Below are 11,544 nucleotides of genomic sequence, written 5' to 3'. Positions count from 1 at the left end.
ACAAATTCAAATAATTTAGCCTCTAGGAACGGACTGCATTATTTTCTGTGCTTCTTGCTTTGATGTGGCGCGTACATCCCGATGTGTAGTTTGTGTTCATTTTCTATACCTCGAGCATTTTCTGTGCTCACACCATCAAGGTATGACCGAAGTGAGCGAGGCTTTATAGGCTCAAACACTGCTGAGTCAGTGATGTCGGAGCAACAGCAATTACACAATGTTTGCCTCAAGGGTTGAAGTCTGAATATAAAGCAGAAACAGAAAATAACGACACAGCTGACGGCAATGTGGCCGACAAACATTGTTTTTTGTTAATTAGTATGCTGTTTAGTATGTTGTTGGTAGAGGCGGAGCAGTCAGCTATGATATGATAACGTTTTGCCGTAGTGGGAATATAATGGGCCGCCACTTGGTTTTATTGACATTGGCGGGAGCGGGGTCCACTGAGTCTTTCTCTGCCCAGGACCTCCACAAACCTACAGCCGCCCCTGTTGGTGTAGATGAGTTCCAAGTTCATTGATAAATTCATTGTGCTCTGCACTCTCACAAATAAAAGCTGCGTTTTAAAAATGCACACCTGGCTAGACTCAGGGCGCGAAACATTAGGAAACTATCATCTAGTAAAAAGCGAGGCTGTGTACATTCAGAACATGCATTCAGTGAAAAAGTACTAAACATACATTTGATCTCATTAATATGATCTTGAGGAAAACGAAGACCAAACGATCTTCAAACAATTTATTGTGCTGAGCTTTAAAAAACCTTCTCTGTACACTTCTGCCAGACGACCAAATGACGAGTATGAAAAATGAATAGTTTAAAATTGCTTGCATGACGAATCTCACTTAACCCAGGGTTTCAGTTTTATTGATAGAAATACATTAACACTTTATGTTGTCTTCTTGTTTTTCTTCTTCTTCTTGTGCTGGGTTCGCTGTTGCTGATTGTACTGTCTTTGTGGTAGTTTCTTTCTACCAGCATCAAAATCTGGTATCACACAAATGCAAGAATTAGTTCACCCTAGGCTGATTGCAACCGATACAGATTACAGACTGGGGAGGAATAAGAGAAGTGGCCTGCTTAGGAATGAAAGAAAAAAAAATGAAGTAGCGTCTAGTTAAAAGTGGTTCTGTTCTCAATTCCTCTTGTTTCTATTTTCAATATCCACAAGACCTTTCTAAGCTAGCGTCTCACCTTTAGGCATGAAGGTAGCAGGAATGACACCCTTTTGCCAGTGATGTGGCAGGATGATGGTAGGATCTACAGGTACCCAGGGTACAGTCCGGTCATTCTGGTCAACAATGCTGAAGCCCATGTAGTGAAAGTGAAGATCATACCCTGACCTGTAAGCCCAAGACAAAATGAAAAAGAAGTAATTGACGATTCCGGGTGGAATATGGCACTGCGGGTGAACCTATCTGTAATATTCGTGTTCAGCCTTCGCTTTTCCCCTCCACCACCACCCCTGCCTAAATTTAATGTAGGAAATAGCTATTTTCTTTAGCCCTCCGATGCAGGTTTTTCGTGAGTACTGTAAGAATCACGTTATTCTCCATCAAAGAAGAAATTCAGGCCTCTAAACACCTGATTCACACACACCTGAGTGTTACAGCTAATTCTTTACTGACGTCACGGCACATCATTCAAAGCACCACTACTACTCTACTACTACTCGTCAACAGATGAATATGTTTACTACAAAAAAACGTTCCACCAAAACAAAACAAAAAAACTACTCTCATAAATATTAAGCGAGCCAAAAATTCATCCCTTTTATTAGCCGCGAACAAACAAAATTGCAAAAACCTCTTGTTTCCGCTGGCTGCCTTCAGTGTCATGCAGTCAGCTCCGGGGTCGTGCGAAAGGAGGTAGCTTCCTGCTGGTAACCTGACAGTAACGACAGGAAATTAGTTTTGTACGCTGCTTTTTTTTTTTTTTTCGTTAAAATCTGAGGCACGCAAAGTCTACCAAGAGCATGCACTTATTTTAATCACTGGATCGAGCTCAGCGCAATACTCGACTTTCTACAAAATGAGTGAATAACTCCTTCCATTCCCGACATACAAGTGTCAATTAAAAATAAAACCACACCACAAAGTGGTCAAAGCCTTAACAAGAGCGTCCCTGGATTCGTCTAGATAACATCTGACCCAGGTCTCCCACTGGCTGTAACTTTGAAATGTAAGTGTAAGAAGTGTAAGCAGTGTGAGCGTGTCTAGTACTACACTCGTGATGTGTGCGGCCTTTCTCTGATGTTCGCAAGCCTGTAATCTAGAAATCAGACTTGAGATTATTCAACCAGAATCTTGGGACATATTCAGCTCAACCATTTAGAAAAAAGAACTGCACTCTTGTTAACCTTTAATAAACAAAACATTCATAATAAACTGTAAGCATGAGAGGGATTCAGAGTTCCAAAGAAACGTACAGGACAGTTTCTACTTTTCTGTCCGCAAGCGCAAAGGATATTTAGTTCTGAAGAAACCGCGAATTGACTGTTTACTTTCGAGTGAATTAAAAATATATGAAGAAATCAAAGCGGGAATGTCGATTTGAAAAAAAATTCACCCAAAACTTTTGATTACGGAGCAGTATTCTGTAGTATCAAGACGAAATGAATGAAAAAAAAAAAAAAATAAAAGAACTAGTAAGAATCTGCAGATAGTGGATAAAGCAGACTGACAGCAGTTTAAAAAAAAAACCCAGTAATTATAATGAAATCCCAGCAAGCGCGTGTATATTCCTAGGGTAACTTTTGCCACTTTGTGCACATCGGTTGAATGCAGGGTTTGGAAGTTGAGAGAACGCGATTACTCTAGTTTTGGGGAGTGGAGGGGATGTTACGCACTTACAGATAAAAGTGTCGCATGATTAAGTAATTTAAGGCACCAAGAAACTAAATTTCAAGTGTACTACAAAATGCTGACACAACAACAAAACCTACGTTCTCAGCTCCTCGAAGATGGTTCTCAGCAAGGCGAACGCGGCTTGTCCACTGGGAAAAGAAGATGACAGATGAAGGTTAAGCAAACATCAAGCAAAAGTAACCTAGTGGTGATCACAGCTAGTGCAATAATTCATCGGTGCCGTCAACTGCCCACAGCCCTGAGCACTTTGCTGACAACTTTTATCAAGATGAACGACCACCGCGAGAGACGGCTTACAAAACTATAAAGAAACTTTCTACCAAATCATCGAACGTGGACATCCACGTGCATCATCTAGTCTGAGAAACGGGTGAGCGTCTGCACGGCCACTCTTATCTTTATTCCTTTTACTTCAGTTTTTCGATCAAGTGGCCACACCGTCTTTAGCTATCGAGAATCTCCACGACTGGAAAATAATACTTTCCGGTCATAGAAAAGCTCTACTTCTGATTTGTTGTTGATTTTAGTGTATAGCAATAGAGCTGTTTACATATGTTCTGTTACCAAAAACAATCTTAAACATTTTGTTTTAACAACAAACTCCTTATCCACGCCAAGTATTGATGACGTATTGCATTTCCCACAGCAGGGTAACACAGGCATGTCTCAAAAACCTTTCCTTCACTATCGGAAACTTGTTCTGGTTTCTATGTCAACGAACTCATGGAGGCAAAAATAACAGCAGAACACTCACTTGAAACCTAGTGACGGTTGCAAAATCTGTGTTGCTGGAACCTCCTCCAGGTGCACGATCTGATTATTCTGCATGTTGATTCGCGCTGAGGACAAATGACATGCACATAACATTTGATCTACTTCATTAAGTATTAAGCATTTTTTCTTTCCAAGTCTCCATGGTAAGATTTTTCCGGCACAATGTTTACTTTTTAATTCGCCTAATGAAGATCTGCTACCTAATGCCTTTGTAATAGCTGTTATTAATGATGTTGATGTTGAGATAACGGAGATGATAAGGATGGCTGCAGCGGCAGGATGTGGTGTGGGTGGTTACCATGATATGAAGGTGAAGTAGAATACACCTGCTGTTTTGCACCTACCTCGGACAAGATGAGACCCAGGCCGCAGGTAGCAGCCCAGCCATGACTTGACAGTCTCACTGCGAGTCAGCTGCTCCAGTCCATGCTCAACTTGTCGCTCTGGTTTCCCAACAAGGTACACTGGGCACTGCTGCAGTTTGTACAAAATCACTTTCTTTATAATCATTTGACACTCAGAAAAAAACCTTATCGTACAGAACTAAAATATTTTTAACCAAAGTTTAACGGAAACCAAATAAACAGCCCGTTGACAATTTGGTTGACACAGACACCAATGCAGTCTATGTGAAAACTTTGTAATCCTAGAAAACAAAGCTGTCTACAAAGAAAGGATCAAAATATATAAAACAATGAAATCAGTTTTACTTTCAAATTAAAATTCTCCTATGACAACGCATCAAGCTGAATTTAAAAAAACCAAACTGACACAGACCAAAAACTTGATAACAAACAGCAAAACAGATTCCCATAAACATATTACCTGCTGTCTCATATTTCTAAGAAATCCATGGCTGGAGGTTCGCACCAAGAGAGCTATACCTGCCAAGTCCCACATGTTGTAGCTGACACTTTCCCCAGGACGTGCAGGATGCAGGTACTCTGCTGGATTTTCTGTTTTAGCCATGAAACAAAAATATATAAGTCTAGATAAATGAAGAACAAAAAATCAATCGCACAGAAACTTCAGATTTACAAGGTACTTTGTGTTTTCTATGTTTCTCTTTTATTACCTGTCTGCAAAACTTCTTCTCATTCCGTCCTTGGTATTCTGTCCATGTCTCCTACATGTCTTAACCATTGAGAGCATCCTCCTTCATGAGCATAATTATGCACTTCATATATCACATGTTTATTATTATTACTTTGTATAAATGAAAAGGGATGTAGTCAGTGTGCTTCAAACCCCCCTCCCACAAAAAAAACCCCAAAAAAACCAAACCCAAATTAAAAAAAAACCCCCAACCAAACACACCAATAGTATCAAGCTTACTCTTGCTAAAAACTCAAAAGCTCACGTGCCTCCAACAGCAAATGGGTACCTTACATAAGGAAAGGCAAGAGGCTTTAGAGTTATAGACGACTGGTTTGATGCTTACCAAAGCCTGAAAACTACCTTTGCCCAGATGGGTGAAAGAGGGGCACCTGATTTACTGAGAAGGGAAAACTGTTTACAATAAGCCAGGAACTAAGGCAAGACAGCGGCCTTGTAAGCAGCACCAGATTTAGAGAAAGAATACTGTGCTTAAGATCAGAGTCTGAACTGAGTGACACGTTTCATACCCGGTAGCGCAACAACCCCCTCACACACAAAGGGGAACAACAGATGGATAACAACTGACCTTGCTCCTGTTTAGTATTCTCCCCTTGTGGAAGCATTTCCCTCTGCAGCTGAAGGATGGAGTCTAAAGTAGATGAGGCAGCGTTCATGGCTTGGGCTGGTTCTGTAACCACGATGCCACACATTGTTTAATGTTTTCTTCTTGGGAGCAGACATAGACAAACTGTAACAATTATAACTCAAAGTATTTCTCAACTAAATGGGTTTATCACAGACCATTTTCTCCCTCAAACAAAATGTTCATGCAATCACCAGAACAAATATAACAAAAAATGTTGCAAGTATGTAAGAAGCACCTACTTTTTGATGATTGTAAATCATATTAGCATATTTTTTTCTAGACATGTCATCTCCCGTGGGTTTTCAGCGGATAGGATTCGAATGCTATGTTTTAAAGGTAAAAAATTTACTGACAGCTTGTAACACCTAATAAAATGTTTTTACAAAATGCTTTTATGGTTTTCCTGTTTACGGACACAAATAAAATGATTGTTCTCTGGCCTTTTTCATAGTGAATAGTGTTTGGCTCTATGTGAATTCAGCTAAGTCAGGTAAATCAATCACATAAATAAATATGAATATAAAATTGTACCCAGAATATGCAAAACATGATCTTCACATGAAATAATAAAAAGTGTCATGAAGAAGGATCTCCAAAATCTTATAAGTAGAAGCCTATACTAAAGTTACAGATGTTGAAATATGTTAATTAAATCTATGTAAATATTTACCATTTCTATCTTTTCTTTCAAGCAACTTAGGGGTCTTTTGAAGCTTTTCTGTTTTCTCACATGAAAATTTTCGTTTTTGACCCTGAACTCTCTGAGATGCCACTGAAGCTTCACTATCACCTTCTGATATTGCATCACTCTGATGGTTCATCATAGAAGGTGTCACCCTGCATGCTGTGGGTGAAACAACAGATGGTTCCACAAAGTCTGTCCTAACTTTGGAGTTATCTGGTAAGTTTTGAGGATTTGGGGCAGCAGCCTGCAAGTCAAGAGTAACCTCTTGTAAAGATGTCTTTGCAGGTTTTGGATTATCTTTACTCTCTGGTAGTGCAATAACCAGCATATCATCATCTGACGACAAGTCATCTGGCTGTGATAAGCAGTAAAGATTCTGTTTCTTGGTCTCTGAAGTCGCCATCGAAGCCATCTGCTCTAGACTCCTGGGAGGTATTTGAATATCTTTTTCACTTTCCTGTTCAGACATCTGTGGCCTACAGTTAGAACTTTTAACAGTTTCTTTGGCTGAATCTGAATCATCAACATTCCCTTCAGACTTAACATAGTCTGAAATCATATCAATGCCACCAGGTTTACTTGAAGTGCTTTGTGTTTCTTGCTTCTGAAATGCACACCTTGCATATGTTCCTTCTCCTGCTGCACCACCAAACTCCATGAAAGGCTTATGTTGTGCAAGAGAAGACTGAAGGGAACATCTGTCCATATCTTTGCCAGACTTACGGCTAAAATTGTCAGAACCAAAAGTTTCTAGGTCCTCCATGCTAAAATCTGGCTCAAACAGGTCACTTTCTCCAGCAGTTGTGAGCTTGCTTGTAGGCTTGTGCTGTTGAGCACTTTGCCCACTGGCATCTTGCCGAAAAGTTTTTTTGACCTGCTGAGGGTGGCACAGGAATGTACGTAAAGCTTTTTGTAGGTACAAAGTTTTCTTTTCACATGGATGCAAACACTTAGGGTTCAGAGGCTTGTCAAGAAGTACCACTTTTCCTGAAACACAAATAACTGAAATGAATCCAAGAAAAAGACCTCTAGCACCAACTTTATAAAAGGTCTCAAGGGTTCTATGCTCAGCAGAGTAGGAATATTCTAAAATCTTCATTAATCTTCTTAGACATTAACAGTTTATACCATTTCAGTCTCTGATAACTTGCTATTAGTCTTTACATTTATCTGCATTATACATTTTCCACAAGTTTATTAAAATAATGTTTTTTAAACATAATCCCTTTTATAATGATTTTTTAGAGTAAAATAACTCTTTGGTGACAAGTATACAGAACACACCCTGCTCATCACTGTGTTTAACAACAACAGGAATCTCCCAGGCAGCTGCAAAGTCTGGTGCATGGTTATCCAGAAGTCTTGTCAGGACACTGGCACTGGTCACCACTTGACATGAGTACTTCTGGAGAAGGCTCTCAACATTTTTGTCTTTAGTTACTGGCTACATACACAAACATCAGATTACATACATCAACGTATTAAAATGTTATTATACTTACCACAAACACACACACAGATTACATACATTAACATACAAAATGTTATTATATTCACCACAAACACACACACATAAATTCATTCACCCTCTTTTAGACCATTATTTTACAATTACTTTACTCTGATTTTGTTAAGGTGGGCAGAGTCAAATGTAGCTACTAACGTTGTATGGCAGATTTCTCATCAATCTGTCCTAAAATGAAGGAAATAAAATCAGCAGCCAGATACCTGGTGATCCCAGGAATCATGCCATCTGCTGGAAGAGCACTGTGATGGAAAGCGTGCCTTTATCTTGTCATGATCAAAGGGAATGATGCACTTAGGACTGGATTTCAGTTCTGGCAGAACCACTTTTGACTTCTGTCCCTGTAAAATTTATAAAGGAACAGTAAAGCCAAGTACTGAAGCCTCACTCTTCTCATGTAGCTCATTTTCATTGCCAAGCCATACTTTCATGTAAAACTCATGTAAAATGTAATTATTAAATAATTTCCATTCATTTTACAATTTTAATACAAGGCCAAAATGCTGACAATGAACAAGAATGAATATCAAAATATTTAACATAATATTAAAAATATTAATAGTAAATAAGGCTCTACTAATTATTACTGTGTACCAGTCATATTTTATTTTATGAAAACAGCAAGATGTAAAACAAAAATGGCTTACAACTGTGAGAAGTGTTTGAATAAATGTCATGGCAACTTGAGGTTGCTCAGTGATGTTTACTGTCAAAGCTATCATGCCATGCTGATTGTAGTGGCGAGGGTACAGCTCGGCCCTTTTCCGGCTACTCTGCTCCTTCTCCTAAAAAGGTATATGTGAGGGATAAAACTATTTTCTGGAGCAAATTCAGAATATTTCAAGTTAAAAAAATTTCTACTACAAAATCTAAAATTATCAAAACTAGAAGACTTTCCAACATTGGCAAGCCTTAATACAAATAAATTAACAACAGCAAAGCAAACTATTTACAAAAAGTAGAACCAAAAGATAACTCAAAGAATTCTTAAAGAAAATATTTTAAGCCACATAAAAAAGGAAAAATAATATAACACAGTTTTGAGCAAAATGATTTTAAGGTAAATATAATGCGCATTTTAAAAATTCCAGAATAATTTGCAACTTCTGAAAAATAGATGGAATCATTCCAGATTAGGCATCTGAGGAAATTTTCTTTTTAAGTTATGGAGTAAATCATAGAATAAAAAATTTCTGAAGAAAAAAGCAAAACTTACTGAAGCATATTTCTCCATATGTGGTAGGAGGAAGTTATAGAGAGATGAATTGGCTTGAGCCATCTGATGCAGATAGGCTTGAAACTGTTCCTGCTCTTTTGCTACAATCATCTGCAAAGACTGCACACACAAACACACATCACCACCACCGCCACCCCAGACTTTCATTACTATTATATTCATCCCCATGATCCAAAAATCCATTTTTAAACAGAAAATTATGGGAAAAAGTTATCTCTGCCTGCATAGCTATGTGAATGATGATGTCATACAGATACCTCAAACTCTTTAAGCTCTTTAAGTTCTTCTTCAGTAGGTGGTTTGGCAAATCCATTAAAGAAATGCTGGGTACACTTCTTGAACAAATTCAGATATTTAATGTGCTGGTCATGTTGGAGAGAGGACATCTGTGCTTCATTTTCTGATCTGCAATTTATTAATAACTGATTCAACATTAATAGTGTTCAGAGAGCTTGCATAGATACGAAATATAACAGAACCAATAGCCCCAAAGAAATCATATCAAAATAAAATGCTTTATGAACTAAAAATAATGATCAAGTTGTGTTCAAAATAAGAGATTTAGTGAAATAAATTTAGAAGGCATATGCTAGGATAATACAAAACCAAGGTAAAACTAAAGATTAAAAAAATATTGTTATATCATAACCTTACCAGTCCAATGATCCTGATATGAAATGGTAAGATAATTACACAATCTATATTACCAAGTTTAGCTTGAACAAAATTCAGAATAGACTTTGACAGTCCATGTCTTAAACAAACAAAATGGATAACAAGAAATCAGACATTCAACAAACAGAAAAACAAGGGTGAACACCGTATCTGTATATATAAAACATTGCTAGCATCTAAGTCTTCAAGAAACATAGAGTGTAATAAATTTGCAAGGCTAGATTATTTTGCTTTTTAAGTTTCTTTGCTAAATTTTGGTCCTGCATAAATTATCTGAAGCACATCAAAGCAATACTAGAAGATACTTTGGAACATGTTACTCTGGTAGCATGCAACATATAAACCTTACCTATAAGGGCTAATTTTATTTAAAATGTTTGCTAGAAAGAAAGTCCATTTCATCAAGACAGTTTATTAATGACACGCTACTCCATGCCCAGCTACCCTCTGTTCAATCTGCTCAACTCCACTCCCTTATGTTCATTAGATTGTACCCAATACCAAGCACCTTAACGTTAGCATGCATGCCACCTAAGTAATGCTTTTGTATTAATTTGTACGAATATACTTTAATGTCTCATTGACAGTTACCTGACTCTTAGGATCATGGACTCATTGAACATCATTTGAATATCTCTTCTAGAGATTAACATTAAAAACAACATTTTGTTGTGAAATGTTAAAACCTAATCATTATACTTTGAAAGCATACATTACTAAATCATAAACCTTTCCTTCAGTTACAAAGATTCAAAATTCTACATACGATAAATGAAACAAGTTTCAAAGGACCGAAAAATAAGTATACCAAGAACAAGAAACATCTAGAGCTTTAGGCCACAAGTTTCAGTCTGGCTACTATGCCACGTCCTCTGTAGCTTTTCCTTCATATTGTTCATGCGACTCATTAGCAGTTTAGGCCTAATGCTGCGGTAAATGCTATAAAAGTATACATTTATTTTTTATTATATCTCTGAAAGAAAAATATAACACAATAACACTAACAAACACCTACCTAAATTTTTTCCCCTTATTTGAAGCTATCACATTTTTACCAGGAAACTTTCTGCCATTATTCAGATTTCTGGGATTGCAGCCTGGCAGAGTTCCACTAGTATCAACACCAAGTTGAGGAGCAGAAGTTGATGACTGGGTTCCATCACCAGTTAGCCAGTCAGAATTTTTAGGTGGCTGTTTTTTACATGCACCTGAATTATTCTTTAGTGGAGTTAGTTGCCCTGGAGCAGGTGCAAAGCCAAGGTCATCAAGTAATTTGCTTACTTTCATCTCAAGACTTGGTTCTGGTCCAACAATTTGACAAAAAACTTCATCTGAGAAAAAAGCTTTCTTTCCATTTATGGGCTCTTTCCTGTTAGAGAGAGAAAAAAAAAACAAAGACCGAAAAACATGAAACGTGATTATGCTTATACTTACGATTCATCTTCCTCTACCACACTTAATTTCATTTCAGTGAGAAAACTTTCCCAATTTTCTGATGTGTTTTCCTTTTAAAGAAAACCCACCCAAATCGTCTTTTATTTGCGATATATGTGATGATTTCTTCCTGACATTATTCAATGACATAACGACTTTAAGCGAGTACAGTAGTAATACTAATAATGGCCAAAGAATACCACTGGGTTAGAACAGCACGTGTGTCTATCAATGCTTACCATGGCATAATTACTCCACAACCACCAGTGTCTTCCATGACTTAATTACAAAAATACTTTTCCTTTCTTGAAAAAAATCGAGGAGGGTTCAATCTCGCTCTGTCAACAAGTCAATCGATCGTTGTCAGTTTTTATTGCAATTTTGCTGTTTTCGTCCACACTAATTCATTAATACATAAAGAAATAGGATACATTTTTTCCCAGCATTAAATTTCTAAATATTCTCTTTAATTCATTCCTGCAATAAAAACAATACAAGCGACCTAAAACACAAATATCCAGGTCCATCTCGCATCAGAAGAGAAAGTTAGGCCTACTTCCGTTTTCACAAAGCTATAAGAGTAGCGTACCTTGTTCTGGATTC

General features: G+C 37.6%; 1 protein-coding gene across 2 annotated transcripts; it reads right to left on the bottom strand.

The window, feature by feature from the left end:
• Positions 1-724: 724 nt before the first annotated feature.
• On the bottom strand, positions 725-11,478 carry LOC112564285 (little elongation complex subunit 2-like). 2 transcript variants are annotated; one of them, XM_025238985.1, is made up of 17 exons: positions 11,444-11,476; positions 11,181-11,279; positions 10,523-10,876; positions 9,090-9,237; positions 8,812-8,931; positions 8,243-8,380; positions 7,799-7,936; positions 7,355-7,514; positions 6,056-7,057; positions 5,326-5,427; positions 4,467-4,597; positions 3,986-4,115; positions 3,622-3,706; positions 2,945-2,995; positions 1,807-1,887; positions 1,195-1,343; positions 725-987 (listed from the first exon to the last, which is right to left on the bottom strand). In XM_025238985.1, the coding sequence occupies exons 2-17, from the start codon at positions 11,216-11,218 to the stop codon at positions 890-892; spliced, it is 2,925 nt and encodes a 974-aa protein (XP_025094770.1). In that variant the 5' UTR covers positions 11,219-11,279; positions 11,444-11,476; the 3' UTR covers positions 725-889. The 2 variants fall into 2 exon arrangements, with proteins under 2 accessions (XP_025094770.1, XP_025094769.1); XM_025238984.1 differs by having other exon boundaries at positions 11,181-11,478.
• Between the last annotated feature and the right edge of the window lie 66 nt (positions 11,479-11,544).

Source organism: Pomacea canaliculata, linkage group LG5 (genome assembly GCF_003073045.1).
Source record: "Pomacea canaliculata isolate SZHN2017 linkage group LG5, ASM307304v1, whole genome shotgun sequence".
In the NCBI taxonomy this organism is placed as follows: domain Eukaryota; kingdom Metazoa; phylum Mollusca; class Gastropoda; order Architaenioglossa; family Ampullariidae; genus Pomacea; species Pomacea canaliculata.
Note: the sequence above shows the minus strand (reverse complement) of the source record. Positions and strands in the feature narration are given on the sequence as shown.